Source organism: Zingiber officinale, chromosome 1B (assembly GCF_018446385.1).
Source record: "Zingiber officinale cultivar Zhangliang chromosome 1B, Zo_v1.1, whole genome shotgun sequence".
Lineage (NCBI taxonomy): Eukaryota > Viridiplantae > Streptophyta > Magnoliopsida > Zingiberales > Zingiberaceae > Zingiber > Zingiber officinale.
The window spans coordinates 90,108,991-90,134,544 of NC_055986.1; the positions used below are offsets into that span (position 1 = coordinate 90,108,991).

Genomic DNA, 25,554 nt, shown 5'->3' on the forward strand with positions numbered 1-25,554 from the left:
CGTTATCTTAACAACCCCCAATACCAACCGTACAAATATAGAGAGAGGTAAATACATATATACAAGTCATAGGTACATGGGGGCCTAAATATCCTATAAAAGACTTGATGAATGATGTAGCCTGATGCAGATACTGAGAGAACATTTCAGTCATCACTTTGCTTTACTCTGAAATTTGAGTTATTTTCTGTTTTAAAATTAGGTTTTGAAGGGTTCTTGACGTGAAACGGCCTCTGGCTGTTTCAAGAACAAAGAACATGGAAAAGAGTAATTTATCATAAACCATGAGTTATTTATATCGAGTTGTTTGTTTACAATCAATATTTATTTAAGACAGCCCAAGACCAGCTAGCTAATTCCTAGAAAGTGAATAACAAGGCTCTAATAGGCCAAAAAAACTACGAGGAGAATGTGAAACAATTGTTATATTGATTATATAAACTAGAGGAGCATCCTTAACAAGTTTCAGGGAGTCGATCAACATTTGGCAGGTTCTGACTAGAGTTGAATGATATTTCTCAAAGCTTTCAACAGGGAAATCAAACATCACCTTCGAACTATTGCATATCACTGTCTGTTTCGCCAATTGGATTGTGTTCCATACATGCAAGAGTTGTTTTCATGACTTGTACTTGCAAACCTTTGTATGCTTTGTTGGTGCCAGGAGCATATGATAAGGAACTGATCTTGTTGCTAGTTAATAAGTTGAACAATATGTTAAAGAAGACGACAAAGGAAATTAGATGAAAGAACAATAATTAATTTACAGAGATGCGAATGAATTAAAAGAAGCTGAAAGTCAATCCTCAGTGGAAAACAGGGAAAGAAATAAGTTTAGGAGTCTTACATGGTTGACTGTTGTTTAGATTCTCTTCTTGAGGAAAATCAATCATGTTTCTTCTGATGGTAGCCTGCCAACACAAGAAGGGCTTCCACAGTGGCAGGGAAGGCCTTTTCTATGATCAGAAACTCCATAGCTAAAGGCGAGTTCTTCGCCATCCAATATATCTTTCACGGCAAAGAAACAAAGTCTTGGAAGTAGTGACCCGTTGCTCCTTACTAAAACCGTCAAAAGATTGCCACCATCACATGAATGATTGATGAACCGAGCTATGTTTCCCACCTTAGTAGCATCGATGTTGACTCTTAAGCATGCTTTGCCTGATGGAAGATGCTCCCTTACAACCAAAAGAGCAGGGGAAAGCTTGCCCACCGATGCAAGCTCATCGTATGTCCGCTGCCTCCTCCTGGCTTCTTCTGTTGTCAAGAATTCACCTGAACAAAGATAACTCCAAAGCAATGTCAAAGAAGTTAACAAGAACCCAAAGAAATTAAGAAGCTAATGCCAAAACCTAAACATTTCACATGAGTATATCAGTTAATAACTTGATAGTCAGTTTGCCAAGTGTTAGAAGCTGTCTTTCGACTTGAGCTTAACCCAGAGGAATTAGTATCTATGGCAAGAGTATAAATTGGATGCTCGTTTGAAGATGAAAGGATCAAAACAATTGTCATCGCAGCAACTAGGAGAAACCCCCTTCACTTCAAACTAAAGGGGGATTCAAATTCACACTACAATGCCTTGGACACCATACTAATCAAAATGGGCATAAAATCATTCATTTGCCACATATCAAAAGAATGCAATCCATACGAATACTTTGACCATCCTTCAGGGTCCTAACACGCTGAGTCATCATATGTTGATACAAGCTTGAACAGTCAAAATGGAGTAATAATAACAGCAGGCGCACAGCGCCAGGTACATGAGCCCACGACATCAGCAGCAGGTCATCAGGCCGGATATAGGGACCGAGTGGAGCATGTATCCGTACAAGGCCAGAATAAAAAACCGACGGGCACATACAGAAACGTGCCCAACGCGTCAATCCACTTCCATCGGACACTGTTCCATACCCCATCATAGGAGCAGTGCCGAGCGGACAAGGAACGAGGATCCTCATCGAGCGACGCGCCCGTTCCGGAAGCACGGAAAGGGAAAGCACCAAGGAATGATGATTTGCTTGAGCGAATCAACGAACAGTTCTCTCAGGAGATCCTGGACGATCCTCTACCAAGACACTACACTCCATTGACGATCGGAGAATACATGGAACGACTGATTCGGACGACCACCTGACCAAATTTGATAACGCGGGCACACTCCATCAATACCCTGACGGAGTGAAGTGTTGGGTCTTCTTCATTACCCTTTCCGGATCGGTGCAACGCTGGTTCAGACGCCTGCCGATCGGATCAATTCACAGTTTTAAGGATTTCCGAGCGAAGTTCTTACACCACTTCACTAGTAGTCGCCGCTACAAGTGTTAACCTATTCACGTTGAAGCAGGAGCCCAAAGAGGCGCCGAGAGCCTACATTAAGCGGTTCAACAAGATGGCCATGGATATTCCATCGGTCTCCTCGGAGATTTAGTGAATGTCTTCGCCCAAGGACTTACCGAAGGGGAATTCTTTCGCTCTCTCATCTGGAGACTGCCAAAGGACTTCGACGATCTACTCCGGAGAGTCACCGAATACATAAATGTGGAGGAAGCCCAGGCGGCACGAAGTAAGGAAGCACCTGCCAAGCATGCTGCTCTCGCGGAACGGCGACCAACCACCAACCATCAACCACCGAAAGACCCCTAATCGGGAGCAGCACAGCCACATCAGGAGCCAAGGACACATGCTATGCAGCATGTAGCAGCCAGCCGTCTGAAAGTTGCAAAAGGCAAGTCATGGACACCATTATTTTGCTCCTTCCATCAGTTGACTACACGCAACATGCGCGACTGCTGACTGCTACGACCTGACACCCATTGCAAGCAGACCGACTCCACAAGGATATTGCCGTCAGTCACCATCTCCCGATCGACGTCATAGGCATCAATCAGCCGGTCGAAGAGAAGAAGACAGGTAGGCGGACGAGCGGCGCCATCGTCACCCTCAAAGGAGAAATAACACAAGTCCCGCCCGAGCTTCTGCTGAGCAGACTAGGACCTCGGCTTGGGAGGAGGAGAACCAAAACAACGTCGCTTGGGGAGAGATAGGAATCATCGCCAGTGGGCCGACCGGAGGTGATTCTAACCGAGCGAGGAAGTCGCACACTCGGCGACTAGAAATACATGTTGTTGGATGCAGCAAGGAGAAGGCCGAGGGACCCGAGATCAGCTTCGGCCTCTGAGACTTAGAGGGAGTAGAGACCTCACATGATGATGTTTGATCATCTAGGCAGTGATAGTTAATTATACTATTCATCGAACTTTTGTTGATACAGATAGCTTGGTGAATATTATATTTAAGAAGGCGTTCGACCAGTTGCAAATTGACCGAAGTGAGTTGCAGCCAATGATAATCCCGCTCTATAGGTTCACAAACAATAAAATGTTGCCGATCGGCCAAGCACGGCTGACCATATAACTCGGAGAAGAACCGCTCAAGAGGACAAGGACCATAAACTTCATTGTAGGTCCACCTACAATGTCATATTAAGCAGACCGGCCCTCAATGAGTTTCGAGCGATGGTGTCCACTTTCTGCTAGAAAATAAGGTTCCCGGTGGACAATGAAGTAGGCGAAGTCAAAGGTGTCACCTGGCCGCTCGACGATGTTACGTCGAGATGATCAAGACAGAGGTGAGAGCAACACGGAAGATCCAATGTTTGGAGGTGAACGCCATCATGGAGGAACCTCCCGCGCTGGTCTATGAGAAAAAGGAGGAAGTCCAGATACATCGCAGTCAGTCGGAGGCCACCACCTTCATCGCCGCTGACCTGATAGAGGAGAAGAAGGCGGAGCTGGTCACCTGCCTTAGACGGAACCATGATGTGTTCGCCTGGTCGACACACGAGCTCCCGGGCATCTCATCGAGCATAGCTTAACACAAGCTTCACGTCTGATAGGACGCTCGACAGATGAAACAGCGGAAGAGGGACTTTAGTGCGGAGCAGAACCAAATCATTTGAGCGAAGATTGAAAAATTGCTAGAAGCCAGTCACATCCGCGAGGTTCAGTTCCCGAACTAGTTGGCCAACATCGTGTTGGTCTCCAAGCCGGACAACAAGTGGCGAGTCTGCATCGACTTCCGTGATCTGAACAATGTCTGCCAAAGGACTTATATCCACTCCTCCGAATAGACAAAATGGTGGACTCCACGGCGGGTTGCAAGCTGATCTGCATGCTCGACGCATACCAAGGTTACCATCAAGTGCTGCTTGCCCGTGACGGGACTTACTGTTACAATGTGATGTCGTTCGGATTGAAGAATGTCAGCGCCACCTATCAGAGACTGATGAATAAGGTATTCCAACGGTAGATCGGCCGCAACATGGAGGTATATGTTGATGACATATTAATAAAATCTCTCCGAGTCGTTGACCTTTGTACAGACATTGAAAAAACTTACTGAACCCTAACGGCATATAGAATAAAGTTGAACCTAAATAAGTGTCTGTTAAAAACAAGGAGTATCGTCACCGAACGGGGAATCGAGGCGAACCCAAGCAAGGTGAAGGCATTGCAGGACATGCCCCCACCCCGCAACTTGAAGGAGGCTCAACGGCTGACCGGACATATCACCGCGCTATCAAGGTTCATCTCTAAATCATCCGACCGGAGTCACCCGTTCTTCAAGGTGTTGCGCCTCCTTACCTCTATTGGTCAAGCCAAGCGTTGGCGAGCCACTCTGGATCTACTTGTCGTCCACCAACTATGTGGTTGGCTGGACATTGGTGCGCTAGAACGACTCTGAGCAACAACCCGTGTACTTTCTAAGTCATATATTAAAAGATACAGAATTCCGCTACACCAATCTAAAAAAAATTGACGTATGCACTCGTACTCGCCTCTCGGAGGCTTCGTCCGTACTTTCTCTCACACCCAATTGTGATGATGACCAACAATGCACTGGGAAGAAATCTCCTTAACCCAGAAGCGTCCGGATGACTGATCAAATGGGTCACCGAGCTGAGTGAATTCGACATACAATATCAACCCCGAACGACGATCAAAACTCAGGCCTTAGCTAATTTTGTGATCGAGATCCAAAATGCCGAGTCAGATGCGACTTGGAAAATATATGTAGATGGTTTCTCTACTCGGTAAGCCAGCGGGGTCGGCATTCTCTTGATTTGGCCTCGAAAGGACATGATGCAGTTGTCCGTGCGGCTGAATTATCGTGCTACAAATAATGAAGCCGAATATGAGGCCCTGATAGCCGGCTTACAGGCAGCTCGGCATATAGGAGCTACGAGAGTTCTCATTCACTCGGGTTCTCTACTGGTGGCTCAACAGCTACTGGGGGCGTTCAAGATAGACAACTCCCGACTCAGGTTATATGCAGAAGCTTTTGAGAAGTTGAAGGCAAACTTCCAAGAAGTGGTTATACAGAAGATCCCCCGGTCAGACAACCAGGCTGCGGACGAGCTGGCTAAGTTAGCCAGTACATTATCGTCGATCATGATACATCAGCTGATCGAACAGGTCTCACTGGTGGCGCACATCGATAGGATGGATGGAATAACTTTCCCGAGCAACTGGAGGACGCCACTGATAGAGTTCCTCCGACCAGGCGCCATACCAGCTGATCAAGAAGAAGCTCGTCTGTTGAAGAAGAGGGTTGGACAATTCACTGCGATCGGGGATCAGCTCTACAAAAGAGCTTTCTCAAGGCTGCTGCTCAAGTGTATGGGATCGGAGGACGTTGAATACATCTTGCAAGAGGTACATCAAGGATCTTGCGGAAGCCACTCAAGCGGTAGATCACTGACTTGAAAGATCCTGTTGGCGGGATATTTTTGGCCCACCTTGCAGGATGACTCCAATCGGACAGTAACCACCTACTTATCATGTCAAAAATATCATAGCATCCCGTATCGACCCACTGAGGAGATGAAGACATCCACAGTGTCTTGTCCATTTGACCAATGGGGCATATACATCGTTGGACCATTTCCAATGACAACCGGTCAGCAAAGATTTCTACTCGTCGCAATAGATTATTTTTCAAAGTGGGTGAAAGTTGAGTCGCTAGCCAAGATAACCGAACATATGGTCATCAAGTTTATATGGCAAAATATCTTATGTCGGTTAACATCCCTCATCGGCTCATCTCGGACAACGGACGACAGTTCACAGAACAGAGGCTCAAGGAATGGTGCGAAGGTTAAGGTATTGTGCAAGCTTTCACCTCGATGGCCTACCCCAGAGCAACGACCAAGCGGAAGTCACCAACCAGAAAATCCTCAGAGGATTACAGGCTCGGCTTAACTACGTTGGAGGCAGCTGGGTTGATGAACTCCCTAGCGTCTTGTGGGCCCATCGCACCACACCAAGAGAGGCGATCGGCGTCACACCGTTCCATCTGGTATACGGAGGTGAAGCAGTAGTTCTAGTGGAAGTCGGAGTAGAGTTTGATCGAGTGCAGCTCTACGATGATGGGATCGCCAAGCGGAGATTCATGAAGCTCGACCTGGTGGACGAAGCCTAGGATAAGGTCGCCGTCCGACTCATGGCGTACAGGCAGCATATGAAGCTGAACTACAATCGAAAGGTGATCCCAAGGTCATTCCAGGTCGGCGACCTGCTTTAAAAAAGAGTGAAGTCGATCAGCGACGTCACCAAGCTAGAAGCTCCATGGGGAGGACCTTATAGAGTCATTCAGAAGCTTCGCTCGAGAGTCTATTACTTGCAGGACGAGGATAGGAGAAGGCTTGAATGGCCTTAGAGCGCAAACCATCTTCAGCCTTATAGGGTCGGATGAGAGGTGCGTGGTTAAATCCAGATAAAATTATATCATCGTATGTCCTGTAAATGTAGGTGAACAATGAATAAAATTCACAAGTGTTCCAAGCCTCTTGCATCGATCAGCCAAGTTAAAAGTCGAGCAACAACTATAAACCCTTGTCTTTATCAACAGTCGAGCGACAACTATAAACTCTTGTCAACGAATCAACAGTCGAACGACGACAATAAACACTTGTCTGTGTCAATAATCAAGGGCGACTATAAACCCTTGTCAACGAATCAACAGTCGAGCGGCGACTATACACTCTTGTCTTCGTTAATAGTCAAACGATAACTATAAACCTTTATCGATGAATCAATAGTCGAGCGGCGACTATAAACTCTTGTCTTCGTCAACAGTCGAATGACAACTATAAACCTTTGTCGACCAATCAATAATCAAGCGGCGACTATAAACACTTGTCTTCATCAACCGCCGAGCGGCGACTATAAACCCGAGTCTACGCCAACAACAGTCGAGCGGCAACTATAAACCCTTGTCTACGTCAACAATCGAACGACGACTATAAACCCGAGTTTACAAAATCAATAGCCGAGCAACGGCTATAAACCCGATCCGATGACAAATAAAACCCATCGACGACTATGCAAGCCAAGAATACACTTGATAAGAGGTCAAGTTGCAGCTAGAAACATCAATCTTTCGCTAAAATATGACCATTTAGCCACACTAAGGTGATGACCAGTTACATCGACGATCGGGATCGCGGGGAATTATACTTGGAAAATTTTCACAAACGCTAAGTGGTACACATCCCACTTGAGCCGAATGGCGATGCATTCATTAATACTTGCAAAATCTGACAGAAGAAAGATGCACCGAACGAACGATCATTCATTAATACTTAGAAAATTTTTACACAACATCTAGAGGGAGTACAAAAGGAGGCCTGCAAAGCAGAGAGGGGAGGTCACTCGAGATAATCCAGCACGTCGTCTGGTAGCGACTCGGTCAGCTTCTCCCGATTGATGATCTTGTTGGTCATTGCTGTAGAGAGATAGTCATCGTCCTTCAACTGGTCGAGGGTCCTATCAATGCCGAAGTTGAAGAGGCGGAGCACTCAGTCCGTGAGTCGATGGTTGAAGGGATCCGAGCGGAGATAATCATGCTTGAAAACCTCAAACCGGTCGATCTCCCCCTCTTGATAGATCTTGAAGGTCGATCGAGATGCCTCCAACTCGGTCCTTAACGAGGCAAACTCGGCATCCTTGGCGGCGAGCTGGATCTTCACTGAGGCTTGTTCAGCCGATCGGTTCTACCGATCGGCTCTACCGATCGGCTCTGTCCTTCGGCACTCAGAGCTATCTCAGACTCCTTCGGATTCTGAGCCAAGACCAAAGCCTCTTTGTTCTTAATATTCAGGTCCTCAATGGCTCGGAATTTCCCATTGGTGGAATTGATCTTCGACTCAGAAGAGCTGACCTGCTTGTTAAGTTCCGCCAGTTGCGAAGCCTACTCGACACTCTTGCTCCTCTATGTCTGCAGCAGCTCGATGCACTTCTGCAAATCGGCCCTTAGCTAAGCAGCCTGCTGAACCTTGTGCTCCAAAAAAGCTAACCTTTGACACATGGCTAGGCTTTCAACCAAGTACTGCGGTGGCAATAAGATTATAAGTGTCAAGCGGGGTACAAGCAAGTAAATCTAGAAGCAATATACATACCCTAGTGGTCATCGGAGTGTCGCTGTCCGCGAGCTCCTCCGAGGAAATGACCACCGCGTGGGCCTTAACATCGGCCCACACCTATGCTAGCGACCCCTGAATCCGAATTTGGTCCTCGAGGGAAAGGGTCTCGGCGTCGTCCGGTTGACGTCATTCTGCGCAAGTGGATGATGGTTGTTATATGCCTCTGGCCGCTCGGACCAGAGGGCTCAAAAGTTAGTTTGCCCGTGGAGTTGGGCATCGGGGACAGTCGGATGGTGGACACTTGTGCGGCCAGCGAGGAGTGCGGTGGCATGAACACGATGATCGGCACACAGATAGTCCCCAACGACAACCCAGACAGGGAAGGCGTCCGATCGGATGACACAGATGTAGGGATCGAGGCGCCCGCCGGCTTGAGAAATGCGGGTGATAAAGTTTCACCCCACTCGGAGGAGAGACGCGAACCGGTACATGCGGAGTTTGCAAAGCGGAAGTGGTCGATCGAGAAGAAGCTTCCCTATGATGCCTCTTGCATTGTATTAGAGGCTCGCCTGATGTGGTCGGCTCCGAGAGCACCGCGATCGGCAACATGGAAGGTCGTTTGGGAGGCAGGTCTGCTGTAGCAGCCACAGCATCGCTAGCCGTCGTCTGACTCGCTCCACCCTCGCTAGCCAGCGCATGTGTCCCTCTAGCCTCGTCAAGCAGATCGTCAAAGTGGGTGGCCGGCTGTAGGCCACAACTCTCTCGGCCACGCCCGCAGCATTGATTTCAGCGTCCGCAAGCCTTTTGTCACTCAGACACGCCCTTAGCATGATTTGGGCTGCAAAAAAAAAAAAAAATCAGTTAGATTCAAAGATGAGAAGAAAAAAGAGCATACATAGGCTGGATGACAGTCGCATTTGGATCGGGCTCAATCTGAACATGTATAGGACACACTCCAACAACAGCCGATGGATATGATATTTCTAACCGGCCAAACTGGCGATAGCCTGGAGATAGTCCAATCGGCTTCAATATTTGCTCGGCTTCATCGCTTCCATCTGTTAACTGGTCGAGAAGTCAGGCCGAACGGGAAAGCGAACGAAAAAATAGTACTCTCTCCAGTGCTTATTGGAGAAAGGCATCTTATCAAAAAAGACGGAACCCACTCGGGAAATCGAAGACCGACACAAAACTGGTCCTTAAAGAAAGGCAGGAAGCCGACTGGAGGCTCATGGGGCTGGTCATAGGCGAAGGGAATGTATATCTGATAGTCAGAGGGGAAATGGTAGGTGAACCTCATCTGGCCTATCTCATCTCCATTGAACTTCGACTCGGTAGAAGTATACCAGCCTGGCGATGGACACAGGAGGTTGTGGAGAATCGACCATCGAAAACAAAGAAATCGAGAAGAAGCGACGTACGGATTCAACGAAGGAAAGAAAGAAGAACCTTAGAAAGATCGCCAGAGAAGATGAGGAGGCGAAGAAGCTTCACAGAACGTGCTCGAAACTGAAAACACGAGAAGGAACAGAGATAACGACGAGTGAGTAACGACTTATAAAGCCCAGCGAACGATTGCTCTAAGTCGTTCAATCAAGGGTTGCGCAAAACCAGAACGAGATCTGCATGTGAAATTTGAAAAGGCATATGTTCCATCATCAGCAGATATCCACCTGTCACGTCAAGCGTGCGGTGGCAGAAAGTGGGACACGTGATGGTTGGCTTCCGGAAGGCATTAATAGGGCTTAATTAAAAGACATAAGCGGTGTGCTTGGCCATAATGATTAGAGATTTGTACGGTCTTCTAGAAATTGAGATGATGTCAGCCATTATCATTGGGCACTCATCCGAGAAAGCGTAGAAAAATTCGCTTAAGTGTTGTCGTCAACCATCCCGATCGGCACAGATATCTGACTATGATATAGCCGAGCAGCCGATCCACCACCAACCTTAGGAGGTATTGTCTGAGCGACAACTACACACCCAAGTCAGCAAAATGGAGCCGAACGGCGAAGATTATGTGATCCGATCAGGAACTCAATAATAAAGAAGGTCCGATCAGACGTGGATGTCACCAAAGGCGCTACTTGTCCAATTAGTCGGACTTGCAGCCTCCTTCGACTAGACTTGAGGGGAAGGCTTGCGATACGGTGATAAAGAGGGGCCCACTAAGTGCGGGTCAAAGTACAGAGATAGCAATCGACATAGAGGTCAAAGTCAAGGAGGTCAACGCTAGAAAACCAACGGGCTCACCAAAGGGGGATCGAGCGAAGTTCTCTTACAATGGCCGAGCGGAGCTCTCTTGTAGTGGCCGATCAAGCATGAACTGCCTGATCGGCAAAGGCTGGTCCAAACAGAACGACCGTACGACCAAGATCATCATACGCTCATCACAGAGTAGAGAAATGTTGGGACGACCGGAACGTTAGTCCGGTCAGACGAAAACAAGCTATTGAGGCAAGTCATTGCAGGGAAGAGCAGCCAAGTCCGTCCGAGCAGAGGAGTTCCTAGCCGAGCAACTATCCTGCTCGGCCGAGCAGAGGGATCATTGATGTATCTCTTAATATCCTTCTGGGAGATAGTGCCACTGACACAAGCCATGGTCAACAGGCGAATCGTATGACGGAGGTTTCTACTGTCTTGTCAGGGATATGCATGTCCTGTTAAGGTATGGTGTCATAGGCACTTTCCTAACATGTCCTTTCATAAAACAAATTGGAGAATGTGCCCATGCCTCGAAGAGCGTGCACATCGCTCGTTGGGGCTCTATGTAAAGGAGGATTCATGCACTGGTGGAGGTATACGTTATTCACTATTCACACTTGCGCTCACTTACTATTCCGGTGACTAACTTGAGCGTCGGAGAGCCAACACCGGGGACCCCTTCCCCGGCTCGGCACTGACGTTTCAGAGTCTACATCCAGTCAACGCAGTAGCCACATCCCCAACTAACCATCTTCCTGATTTTCAAAGAGGATCAGCCGCCAATCTCACATTCAGTGTGGTTCTTGACTTGGCGCAATAATGCACATGTCGGCCACATCTAAAACTCGTCAATTCGATAGATGCTAATCATATGCGACAACTGATGCTTTGCTTGCTCCTAGGACCTATAAATAGTCAAGCGCACTCGGGGCTTGCTAGCCTTTTACCGGGAGAATAGCAAAAGTATGCATGCTCCCCACTTTGTTCCTTATCTCTTGGAGCAAGTACCGTCTTGACAATTGATGTATGTCCTGGCTGAGAGATCAGATCCTCTGTCCCACTTTTTCCCTGTCCCCGTGTCCCACTCATCACCTCCAACCCATCACCGACGGACTCCAGCCGCCGGACCGACCAAAACTATACCCTGAGAGAAGGTGAACCCAGGGGGATCTCTGCCGACGCGATCGGCGCCGAAATCCGACTAGATCTGAGCAGAAACTCAGATCAACAACAGAGGAAAGTCTACTTAGATCCGACCGGATTTCAGCACCGATTGCACCGGTGGTGATCCCTCTGGGTTCACCTTGCCCCCGGAGCGGCCGAAGGCCGCCGGCGATGGACTGGGCCGACGAGTGGAACACGGGGACAGGGGATTTTGGGAACAGAGGATCCGATGTCCCTAGCTGAGCCCATTCCTGACATCTCTCTCCCTTCTGCAAGTTCCAGCTCGACTTGTAATGCGACCAAATCAATTTATTTTTTCCATCGTGTTACGATCATAACCTGACTACCACTTTCAACATTAAGGGTCCAATTACTCATATGGAAGGTAAAAAGGAGAGGACAAATGACAAAAAAAACTATACGTAAATGATGGAGCTCCCCATATGATCCTTTCCCTCCTTTCATATCTCCATTCAAATAATCTGACCTTAAGACTTTGCATCTTAAGGCTGAAAAGGCTAAGGATGGAAAAAGTGGTTATGGAAACAAGGTGGAAAGTATTACTTTTTCCTAGTTTCATTAGGAGTGAAAATTGCTAGGGAAACTTTCCTAGAAGGAATTAAATATCTCTAAATCCGAAAGTTTCCTGGCCAAAATGGGAGCAAAATATGTTGACACCACTGTTCCCTTGTGATTGTCGGTTTACATCTCTTCTTCCAAAAGACTTTGCACCCTTCATAGGAAATATGTGGAAGAGAATATTTTCATTGGTTTTCTACAGATGTTCCCCCTTTTCTTGGTGATTTTCCCACCTCACTTTCCCCATAGGAAACACATGCTAAGTCTTACGGGACACCTAAGTCTTCACTTCATTTTCAGAACATGTTCATTATTGTTTGCAGTTGCATCTATATCATTCAGGAGGATGATCGGATGAACTCATTTAAATCCGTCCCCAATTCTCTGATATGTAAACATGGAGTGAGCAAGGGAAGAGTAGAAGATGAAGAATTGTACCAGCATATTCACAAACAAATTGCCCTCTTGCAATGAATTGAGCCGCGTGCAATCCCCATCCCTTCTTCTCGTCCTTCACGATCCTCAATTTCACCGAAACACCTCGCTGAGTCGACCGATTGAGGCACTCATCTCCGCAAGAACAGTTCGCCCCGCACTCCAGCATCAGCTCCATTCCGGGGCCGGAAGCCAGAAAAGCTCCCTCCTCGGGACTCAAGCACGGGCAGATGCCGAGTTCCCCTCCGAAAGAGCAATCCTTGCAGCCGCAACCGGACTCGCTTCCGGCGATCGGCGACGCGAACGCCGACATGGAAGAAGCGTCATCCAAGGTGCGACTTTTATCGGGGTGGTCTACGCCTCCCCACGGCCGAGCCGAGAGAGGCATCGAGGAAGATGGTAAGACGGGGACGCGAGTGTAGAGGAAGAAGGAGTAGGGTTGGCCGTCGAGGGTGGGGTTGAAAAAGGGGATCGGGTGGCACTCGACGCCTCGGGAAGCGTCTGACGCCCGCCGGGAGGAGATTGAAGCGACCTCGCGGCCGAAGGCCTTACAGGAGGATGCGGCGGCGGCGAGATCAGACGGAGGGAGCCGTGGCAGGACGAGCTCCGCCACCCGTAGGAGACCGGATTCGTCGAGGGTTTTCTTCATGAAGAATTGGATCTAGCTGCAAAAGTTCCTTATCGATCAGGCAGTGTAAGAGGGGTGCCATATTCCAGATAAACCCAAGATAAATTTCAGTAAATACTTCTAGCTTCATAATTCCCAAATAACATCCCTGATCGACGTATAGTTACGAACTACATCTCAAATCACGCCCTATATTTTTGAAATTCCCAAACCTCACAATTAGGATAACAGTAAATCTAAGCCTATAAACCTAACTTCATCGTAAGAGCATCCACATCAATTACCCTAAACTAAATTTTTATCTTAAATTTTATATTTTGCATTAAAAAAATATCTGCATCAGGTACCCTACTTATTCCCTAAATATACATTCTCTCCCCTTCCTCTAATAATAAAAAATTTCTCTCTCCTTTATCTCTTTCCTCCATCTAATAATAAAAAATATGAAGGAAAGAGAAAAAATAATAAAAAAAATAAATATATGGTAAATTATATGGAAACTGATGTATCATATGGTGAAAAATAGATATCTAAATTTAATAAAATAGTTCTTTTACTCTAAATTTTAGATTTTGGATGAGGATATTGATATGGATGCTCTAAAACTTACTCTATCGTATTATTGTCACATTAAAAATAAAAAACCAATAATTTTCATAAACTTCTATCTTTACCATCATAAACTTAAAAAATAATTTTATATTAAATCACATCACATCATTATCTATTTTTTAATTTAATATTTTTATGTATAATATTCATTTATATATATATACATATATATATATATATTAATTTATTAATAATATTTATTTATTTTATTTAATCATTTTTAATAAAAAATTATCGTTTCTAACTGGTTTGCATATTTAAAAAATTAATTTTTAAAAAAATGTTTGTCCATTTGATTTTGATATAAATTTATATATTTAAAAAAATATATAAAAAAAATGAAGGGGACCTTAGCCACCACAGGTAAAGCCCGCCGTTAACTAATTTTTTTTTAAAAAAAAATTGTACCGAACCAACATCAAAATTTAGATATTTTAAAAACCAACTAATCTTACAATACGGCTGGATTTACAAAACCCAATTACTTGAGTCTTATAAACCTATCATTGCGGTTACCTTTATGCGTTTTTTTTTAAATTCCAAATTACGCCCTACACTTTTTAAATTCTTATTGTTCACACACTTTCTCCCACCTAAACTATTCTTAGCTTCACAAAATTAATCTATTTTATATTGTAATTGTAATGCTTTTAAGTGAACTTTTATCATTTAAACAAATAGGGGTAGCTACATCTGTATGAAGGAAAAAGTTTTAGATTTGCTCTTGGATAATGATGCGTCATGATAAATGGTGGAACATAGGGATATAAATGAACTAAATGGTTCGTGAATTATTCGGATTTTGATTTAGTAAAACACGTACTCAAGTTTGTTTGTTTATTTTATCGAGCCGAGCTTGAGTTCAATTTCAAACTCAATAATCTTATCGAGCTCGAGCTCGAGCTTAAGGATAAACGACTTGTAAGTTCGCGAACATGTTCGGTTATAGGTTCGCAAGCTCGGGTTCAAGCTCGGTTCGTTTAAAAGGCTCGAGAATATATTCATTTATATGCTCGTGAATTCGGACTTGAGCTCGGCTCGATTAAAGGGCGGATGAACATGTTCATTTATAGACTCGTGAATTTAAGTCATTTAGGGTGACAGGTAAACATGTTCATTTATATGGATTGCAAGCTCAAGCTCAAATTTGGCTTGTTTATTTGGTTAAAGCTGGAATTGTGTTCAAATCTTGTCATTTATTTACATATTTGTGAATATGCTCGCCTGCATGGCTTGTGATCGAGCTCAAACTAGGATAAATGAGAAGATTTGAACATAAGATTTTATTGAAATAAAGATTAATCATATCACTTAGCCATAATTTACCACAAGACCTTTTTTCCAAAAAAATTTCACCACTGAGTTATAAAGTTAAATGTACGTTGAGTAAATTTAAAAATTATTATATTTAAATATTATTTTATGTCAAAAGATTCAATAATCAAATTTTCCTAATTATCGTGATAGGTAGAAAATTTCTATAGGGTTGAATCGATCACTTCCATAATTAATTGACTATCATTATTTTCCGATTTATCTTAATGGTTAGAGGAAAACTTCTATAAGAATAGATTAATCACCTCTAGGATTAATCGATCATCAATACTTTTTAATTTATCTTGATGATAAAAAAAAACTTTCATGAGATTAAGTCGATCAACTTAAGTCAAACCCGGATACTTGGATTGCAAGGGGGAAAAAACCTTTTCATTTGAAATAATTTATTTTTATTTGATTCATATATATATATATATATATATATTTTGATGCGGTGATAAAGGTGATGTTCATGCAAGGTGCACTGGAATCGAATCAGAGTTTTGATGTTATTAAAGATTTAAGTCAAGTCTTGTTATGATCTAATAAGCTAACTAAGTGTGCATGATGTTTGCTCAATCTGAAAAGACTTAGTAGATCGTGGAAGTCAGACAGGAAGTTCAACTGGGTTGAGAGGACTTTACACTTAGCAGAGAATCTCAATAGATCTCGATAATCTAGTATCAAGAGGAAGCCCTGTGAGCCAATCCGATGCTAAGTAGTAAAATCCAAACAGGTCTGGAGGATCAATGTTTGGCAAGTAGATTGAGGTAAGCAACTAGACAGGAGTGACGTTGAGGTCGTGTTCCAGAAAACAATAACCTTAAGTCGCTAATCCAATTGAAGAAACCGGGAGGTTTCCAAGTTGAGATCGAGATACTTTTACTGTCAATTACTACTCATGCATCATATATAATCACTGAATTAACTTGATTTTACAGGAGTATTTATTTTAACTCTATTTTGCAAAAATCGAAATTATCGGTCGACCGAACACTAGGATCGGTCGATCGAACCACGTTGATACAAAACAGAGATCAGTTTGAAGTAAAGTTTGGTAAAGTGATTGATCGATCGACTGAACTAGCAGATCGATCGATCGAACAAAAGTGACATGGCAGAGATTAGATCGAGCCAAAGAAAATCTGGAAACCAAGTCGATCAGTCGACCAAACACAGGGATCGATCGACCGAACAATCAGAGAATTAATGACAAATCTCAACGAACAGGAAAACTGCACAAATCAGTCGACCGATCAAGGGGATTAGTCGACTGAACCATAAATGCGCGGAGATTGAATCTCGTTAAAGAAGAAAAGCAAGAGGTTCAACCCACCAATAGGAGGATTAGTCGACTGAAAGAATCAGCCGACCAAATAGTTTTTGGTCGACCGAACTAAGCTTATATAAGGGGAACTCGTGGTTCGAGGCAAAGCATTGATTTTCAGTTCATCTCTGTGCAAAACTGATGTTTGTGTTCTTACTCTATGCTTCATTTTCATAAGCAAGCTACTCCATCAAGAAGTGCCGACAAAGCTTCATCTCCTACCTATTGTCGGTATAATTTCAGTTAAGCTTGCATTGTTTTACTTTCTTTCTAAAAGATAGTAATCTTTTCATTTATACGAAGTGCTTCTTTCCAAAGATTTCAGGAAGAATGATTATAGTGAATTTCCCAATAGTATGATCAAGGATCGCAGGTCTTAGAGTAGAAGTCGACATAGGCTTCGAACCAAGTAATCACCTGAGTCATCTGTGTTTCTTGTGCTATCTTATTTTCAGTTGCCTTACTTTGATATTTGTTTTACGAATCAATACAAAAAGAAAAGTTTTTAACGGGCGATATTCACTCTCCTTCTATCGCTTTATTTCGATCCATCAATTGGCATCAGAGCATGTCGCTCTGAATTTACTTGACAGTTTTTCGAGTAATTTTAAAAACTTTTTCATTCTTTAAAAAGATTTTTCTTGCTATACGCTTATTTCCTTTTATCTTGCACTGCTAATCCCAAGATGAGAGTCTTGGAAATTCTTTTTGTTAATTCTGTGATTGCAAGCATGTCAAACTCCTACCAAGAAGGTTACAACATGGTCTGCCCCTGCTATTCAAAGGGGAAAACGTCCGCTACTAAAAAAAAGAATGGAGTGCTACCTCAAGTTCGATATCGAGCTCTGGTTCACCATACTAAAAGGATACACACCTCCGATGGAAGACAGAAAGCCATTAGAACCAGAAAACTAGACTCCTCCAATGATCAAGAAGGCACAATTAAATTACAAGGTGATTAACACTATCTAGTGCGGGTTGACTATGGAGGAACTAAACTAAGTCAGGCTCTACAAGAATGCAAAGGAACTTTGGAATCACCTGGTAAAACTACACAAAAGAACTGATAATTCAAAGGTAAATAAGAGAGATCTTTTATTAAATAATTTATTTAATATTAAAATACTTCCCGGAGAAACAACCACCTAACTGCACGCGCGACTGAAAGATATCCTCAATGGCCTCCATCTGATTGGGCACCACCTGAAGAACCACGACAGAATAAGGTACGCGCTAAATGTCTTCCCGCGAAATGCTTTGTAAGCATCTATAATAGATGCTTACAAAGTTTCAAGGGTCTTTCAATTCTTAAGTTAGACAAATTATTTTGTAAATTAAAATTACATGAGCAGACTAACTTGAGTCAAGTCGAGAAAAGAATTGTCCTGTATGCAAGACCAAGCAAGGAGACCAAATCAAAAACAAAGAATAAATCAGAAAGTGAGTCAAACACAGACTCAATAAATTAAGAAGAACTGGTCAACATGGTTTGAAGACTGCTGACAAGGAAGAAGTTCAAGAGGAGCACCAAGAAGTTACCCCAAGCTAGTTTTGATGAGATCAAATAAGTTAAGTTAGGCCCTGTGTGTTTAACCTTATGTCTAAATGTCCAGAATCTTAGGAGCACAAGAAGTCGAGCAAAAGACGCAGCGAGCGACAAGGATGGCACTGGAGAGAGCCGACGAGCTCGGTGTGTCTGAGGGACAAGGTGTTGTGAAAGAGTACGCGAGCGGACAAGAAGGAGGCGCGCGGCGTTTCTGAGAGACGAGAAGCCAGAGCGGAAAGTTGCTCGAGAAGGTCGGAAGTTGGGTTCGGGTGAGCCCTATTCTGGATGGCCGAAATCACCCAAGCGAACGGAGCTGGCTGAAGACCTGGACCGAGGCAAGCAACACCGGAGCAAAGGGCTCGGACCAGAAAAAGTCAACTCTATTGACTTTTAGGGTCCAAGCGCCCGAAATCCCATTTTTATACACTTCACCGTGGATGTTGACTATTGTGTCAGGGATAGAATTCTATCTCACTCCAGGTGTCTGACGCCCCGACCAAGGCTATAAATACAACCTTGGTTCAGAAGCTAGAATAGAATAAGCAATTACTGAAACAACACTTGTGTACTTTCCTTTCTAGTTTAGCTTCTCATTTTTTATGCTTATACTGCTGTAAAGAGTCTTCTCTGCCTGAAAGAGAATTTAGTGTTACTCTATTCCTTGGATTAACAACCTCGCCGGTTGTAACCAAGTAAATTCTCCGAACCTCTATTTTTTTAGTTTATTTAATTATTTTATGCAAGTGTTCTTTTAAGTCCGAGAAGGGTTCGTTTGTTTTAATTGTGTAGGGTTATTCAACCCGCCTTCTAGCCGGCCAACAGTCCTAACAAGTGGTATCATAGCCAGGACACTTCAGGAGGATTAACCGCCGATTGAAGCACTGAATCAATGCCCAGACCGAGCATATACCCACGAAGTTTGAGGGGGAGTTCGCTAGCTAGAAAAAGAGAATCCAGGTATTCTTTAAATCCGACTTTAAATTACTTTTAATAATGAAGTTCGATTTTGTAGCAGCCGAGGGTAAGGAAGAATATCAGTGGACGAAAAAGGAGCAGGCCGACTATGTCGCAAACGGCAAAGCAGAGTTCCATCTGCTGAGCGTCCTTTCGCCACAAAAAGTCAACCAGATTGACACCTACAACTCAGCAAAGGAGGTTTGGAAGAAGTTCCTTGAGCTACACGAAGGGACGTCCAAAGCTAAGCTCGTAAGACGGGACTTACTTCGCAACCAGCTCACCAACCTACGATTTGAAGAAGACGAAACGATTGCACACCTTCACTCGAGGATTAAGGAGCTCATCGCTAGACTTTCGAATCTCGGAGAAAAGGTAAGCAACCAAGATTCGCTAAGGTATACTCTTAATACATTCCCTAGAAATACAAAATAGGCATCACTAGTAGATGCCTTCTATATCTCTAAGGACTTAGAATCTATTATCTTAGAAGAATTATTTTTAACTTTTGAAGTGCATGAATCGAGATGTGCAGGTATGAAGGAGCTGAAGCACAACATCACCTTCAAGGCAACGAGAGACGAACATGAGTCAGAAACCTCTCTCGACGACGATGAAATGGTAATGATGGTAAGAAGTTTTAAAAAGTTATTTAAATCAAGAAAAACTAACCATCCGCTGGGTAGAAAGAAAAGGACAATCAGATGCTACCACTGTAACGAAGAAGTGCACGTTAAGGACAATTGCCATAAGTTAAGGAACAAGGATAAGGACAAAGGAAAGAAGCATGTCCAAACGAACAAGTATAAGACTTTAAAAGCGACGTGGGACTCGTCCGAATTGGAAGTTGATGTTAGGGTCGAAATATGCTAGAAGGGGGGGGGGGTTGAATAGCTCTTCGCACTTGTTAATGTGCTTCTTCGATGATATGTAGTGGAATAAACAATAAGAAACATACTCACAACGCTAACACTAAGGATTTACTTGGTATCCACCTCAAAAAGAGGTGACAAATCCAAGGATCCGACCCTCACTCACTCATCCATTATAAAAACACTCCTTTACGGTAACTACTGAAGGCAGAGAAACCTTGTACAAGCTCACACACAAAGATATACAAGAAGAACAAAATACAAACTAATACAATATCAAATCTTACAAGATTTACACGACAGAACCCCTAGCTTACTTTTTTCTTCTTGCTTGAATACACCTCTTGACTTGCTTGGAAGTGCAATAACACTCCTCTCTAAGTCTCCAAGATCTGGTGTGTGTCGGTGAGCTTAGTGGAGAACAGATCATGAAGATCGGAGAAGAAACGCTCGAAGCCATATCGAAGAAATTGCTTGCAACAGTTTTAAATCTAGGCAACGGTCGGATCCCAAAGAATGGCTCTCAATCGATTAGGGAGACTTTGAATTGATTGGTCGATCGATTCAAAGCGCTTCTGTGCTCTCTAGAAATGGCTGAATCGATCGACCAATCGATCCAGCCTTTCTTGCGTCTGCGCGTGAGAAATCCAGTCTCCAATCGATCGGCCGATCGATTGGAGATGTCTAATCGATCAGCTGATCGATTGGGAGAGATTCTGTGCCCGCGACAATTGCTCTTAATCGATCGACCGATCGATTGGGCCAAACCTTCTTTACAGCACACATCTAATCGATTAACTGATCGATTGGACTACAGTTCAATCGATCGGTCGATCGATTGACCCACCTTTGACTTGCCTAAACTCAAGTCCAAGGTCCCCGATTCTAACATTCGGTCAACCGTGACTTGTTGAAACCTCATGCCTAGCATCCGGTCAACCTTGACCTGCTAGGACTTCTTCAGCAAGTGTCCGGTCAATCCCGTTGACCTACTTGGACTTTTCTCCTCGTGCCAAGTGTCTGATCAACCTTGACCCACTTGGACTTCCACCAGATGTCCGGTCACTCTTGACCCATCTGGATTTCCTTGTACCAAGTATCCGGTAAATCATTTGACCTAGTTAGACTTTCCAACACCAGATGTCTGGTCAACCTTGACCCACTTGGATTTCCACGTGTTTGGCTTCACTCACCAGGGCTTTCACCTAGTTTCAGTCACTAGGATTTTCACCTGGCTTCACTCATCAGGAATTTCCCACTGTCCGACTTCACTCACCGGGACTTTCACCTACCTGGCTTCACTCACCAGGACTTTTACCTAGCTTCACTCACTAGGATTTTCACCTGGCTTCACTCACCAGGATTTTCCTCTGCTTGGCTTCACTCACCAGAACTTTTCATCTGCTTGGCTTCACTCTCCAGGACTTCCCATCTGCCTAACCTCCAGTTAGGACTTTCCCAGTCAAGTATTCGGTCAACCTTGATCTACTTGACTCTTCTTCATACCAAACTGGTCAAACCCTGACCAGAAGGGAAATGCACAGCAATCTCCCCAATCAGATTATTGCACCTGTAATATCCATGTATTATCAAACATCGAAATCCAAACATCTAGACTCAGGCTTGAGCCACCTCAAGCCTAGTCAGCCTGGTCAACCTTGACCCAAGGGATATTGCACCAACAATCTTCCCCTTTTTTATTTTTGACAATATCTTTAAGTTAGGCTAATCCCATAGCCTCAACTTCCTTTTTCAGGCCAAAGCATGAATGAGGATTTCCTTCATTCTCTTCCTTTCCTAGAGGATAAACTCCCTCTTAAGGTAATGAAGGCATAGTACAGACCCTGCATTTTCCCTCCTAAATTTTCTAGAGGGCAAAGGCCTAACTTAAACTCTATATTCTCCCCCTATTGTTACACATCAAAAACTCTCTCCCTGAAGAGTTACTCACCGTTGTTCACAATTTCACTTGTTGTTCACAACACCACAATGAAGGTCTCATACCCTTCATTATCTCCAATGCTCACCCTTGAGCATTAACTAATCTAACAATGAAGGTCTTATATCCTTCATTATCTTCAATGCCCACCTTGAGCATTACACAATTAAACAATGAAGATATCCACTCTCCATTATTTCCTAATGCTCAACCTTGAGCATTTGTCCAAAAAAAAAAGAATATACCACCTTCCATGGTTTCGGGAAATTAATTTTCATGTCCTTAAAGAGTAACTCCCCTTAAAGACATGCTCGTAACTTCTGTCATTGCACCAACAATAACTTGGAATCCCTAAATATTTAGGAAACCTAAATTTAGAAGTTTTGAGGTTCAAAAATCCAATATCGAAACTAAACCTCAACCTAAACTTCTACTTAGTCTTCCTTAACTAATCCATCCTTGTTTTCATCATGAAAACTCCCCCTAAATGTATACAAATGTATTTCAAGGGGTTAGGAATAGTTATCTAGACTCAAAATGGTTTAAAATACTGAAATCAGACTTTCCCACCCAAAATCAGCATTTTCAATCGATTGAAGTTGGGTCTCAATCGATTGAAACCATTTCAATCGATCCACTGATCGATTTCGTGAGCTTCTGTTTACCGAAATTGCCCTTGAATCAATCAGTTGATCGATCCAACTTGGGTCAATCGATCGGCTGATCAATTCCGCAACGTTCTGGTCATGAAAAATATATTCTCAATCGATCGGCTGATCGATTGAGACCTTCCAATCGATCGGCTGATCGATTGAGACCTTCCAATCGATCGGCTAATCGATTGGATTTCTGATTTACTGAAATTCAATTTCAGCGAAATTCAGAAATACCCTAGAAATTTTAATAAATTCTAAAAATCATGAAAATTCATGTAGACATTACATAGGGTATATACTATCATAGAAAAATAGTTTTTTTATGAAAATACTTCCTATTTTTAAAGATTAATGTTAGGACCAAAAGTAGCTAGAGGGGGGGGGTGAATAGCTCGTCGCGTTCGCTCGGTGCTCGGCGTTGCTTGTTTCTTCAAAGATATGGCAGCGGAAAATACACAAACAACTACACAACGCTAACACAGTTGGTTTACTTGGTATCCACCTCACAAGAGGTGACTAATCCAAGGATCCACACCAACACACACACCCTCCACTAATAAAACTCTCCTTTATGGTAACTACCAAGGGCGGAGAAGCCCTACAAGACTCAATACAAGAAGAGAGGGAAAGGATACAAGAAATACAAGCTTACAAGCTTACAATGAGTATAAACCCTAACCCTAGCTTCTCTTCTTGGCTTTGATCCGCCTCTTGACTTGGAGAACTTCCAAGATCCTTCAAGAACTGGCGATCTGAGCTTTGTGAGTGCTGTGGAGGAGCTGACGAGAGATCTGGAGTGAATCGGTGAAGCGATACAGAAAGAATCGTGCGCCTGCGGTCTTTATCGACGCTAACGGTCGGATCCCGATCGATTCGAATGTTCCCAATCGATCGGGGAGGCTTTGGATCGATCCACGGATCGATCCAGAGCGCCTCTGTGCTCTGGAGTAACGCCTGGATCGATCCACGGATCGATCCAGCGCTTATCGCGCGAAGTAGCATCGTCCCGATCGATTCACTGATCGATTGGGACATCTGGATCGATCCACGGATCGATCCAGAGGCTCTCTGTTCGCTAGAAAAGGCCTGGATCGATCCACTGATCGATCCAACACTTGGTTTTTGCCCAAAACCAAGTTCCAAGCCTCTCAAACCAACATCCGGTCAACCTTGACCTGTTGGTACATCATGCCTAGCATCTGGTTACTCCTTTGACCTGCTAGGACTTCCCACCAAGTGTCTGGTCAATCCCTTTGACCCACTTGGACTTTTCTATTCATGCCAAGTATCTGGTCACTCCCTTGACCTACTTGGACTTCCACCAGATGTCCGGTCAATCCCTTTGACCTATCTGTATTTCCTCGTGCCAAGTATCCAATCAATCCTTTGACCTACTTGGACTTCCCAACACCAGATGTCCGATCGTCCTTGATCCATCTGAATTTTCCCTTGCCTGGCTTCACTCACCAGGACTTTCACCTAGCTTCACTCACTAGGGTTTTCCATCTGCCTAGCTTCACTCACTAGGGCTTTCCATCTACCTAGCTTCACTCACTAGGGCTTTCACCTGGCTTCACTCACCAGGGTTTTCCCTTCTGCCTGGCTTCGCTCACCAGGACTTCCATTCTACCTAACATCCCAGTTAGGACTTCCCAGTCAAGTATCCGGTCAACCTTGACCTACTTGACTCTTCTTCAATCAATTTCTTATTGTCAAACATCTAAACTCAAACCAAGACTCAGCTTGGTCAACCAGGTCAACCTTGACCTGAGGGATGTTGCACCAACAATCTCCCCCTTTTTGATGTTTGACAATACCACAATAAGTTAGGCTAATCCTATAGCCTCAATCTTCATGCCACCAGGTAATGAACACATAAATTAAGCTCTTCATTCTCCCCCTAAGAGGGCACACTCCCTCTAGGTAATGAAAGCCTAACTTACACCCATTCACAGGTCCTTTCATTCTCCCCCTATTGGCACACATCAACCCATCTTTTGGTACACATCAACCCAAGCCCCAATTTTGGGTACACATCAACAAATCCAATTTTGGGTACACAACATCACTCGTTGTGATCAACACGATAATGAAGGTCCCATACCCTTCATTTATCCTTAACTTCTCCCTCAATGTAGACAAATACCCAACCTTGAGCATTTTATAACCACTTGAGTTCCCACTTGAAATAATGAGGATATCCACTCCCCATTACCAGTTCAAAAGCTCATACATGAGCATTTTCTTTAAAGAAGATTAACCACCTTCCAAGGTTCATAAAAATAATTTTTTATGTCTTTAAAGAGTCCCTCCCCCTAAAGACATGGTGGTAACTTCTGTCATTGTACCAACAATGACTTGGAATCCCTAAACCTTTAGGAAACCCAAATTTAGAAGTTTTGAGGTTCAAATACTCAAAATTTGAAACAAACCTCAACCTAAACTTCAATGAAGCCTTCCTTAACCAATCCATCCTTGTTTTCACATGAAAACACCCTTTGTATGTATACAAATGTATTGTAGGGGTTTGGAATGGTTACCTAGACTCAAAGAGGTTCAAAGATGCTGAAATCAGGCCTTCCCAGCCAAAATCAGCAACTTGGATCGATTGGAGTTGGGTTCCAATCGATTGAACCTTTCTGAATCGATCCACTGATCGATTCAGACTACCTGGATCGATCGTCTGATCGATCCAGCGAGCTTCTGCTCGCGGGAGACTTGCCTTCTGAATCAATCCACGGATCGATTCAGGCACTCCAATCGATCCATGGATCGATCGGAGCTCTGATAGTTGCTGAAATTCCATTTCAGTCAACTTCAGAAACCCCTAGAAAATTCTACAAAAATCCAAAAATCATAAAATTTCGTGTAGATATTATTTAGGGCATACTT

The 25,554-nt window shown here is 43.9% G+C and overlaps 1 protein-coding gene across 2 annotated transcripts; it reads right to left on the bottom strand.

Moving 5' to 3' along the window:
* Positions 1–260: 260 nt before the first annotated feature.
* LOC121969461 (histone-lysine N-methyltransferase SUVR3-like) lies at positions 261–13,499 on the bottom strand. Of its 2 annotated transcripts, XM_042519578.1 has the most exons (3): positions 12,815–13,499; positions 848–1,275; positions 261–693 (listed from the first exon to the last, which is right to left on the bottom strand). In XM_042519578.1, the coding sequence occupies exons 1-2, from the start codon at positions 13,458–13,460 to the stop codon at positions 890–892; spliced, it is 1,032 nt and encodes a 343-aa protein (XP_042375512.1). In that variant the 5' UTR covers positions 13,461–13,499; the 3' UTR covers positions 261–693; positions 848–889. The 2 variants fall into 2 exon arrangements, with proteins under 2 accessions (XP_042375512.1, XP_042375524.1); XM_042519590.1 differs by lacking the exons at positions 261–693; positions 848–1,275 and adding an exon at positions 1,282–9,266.
* Positions 13,500–25,554: the final 12,055 nt, after the last annotated feature.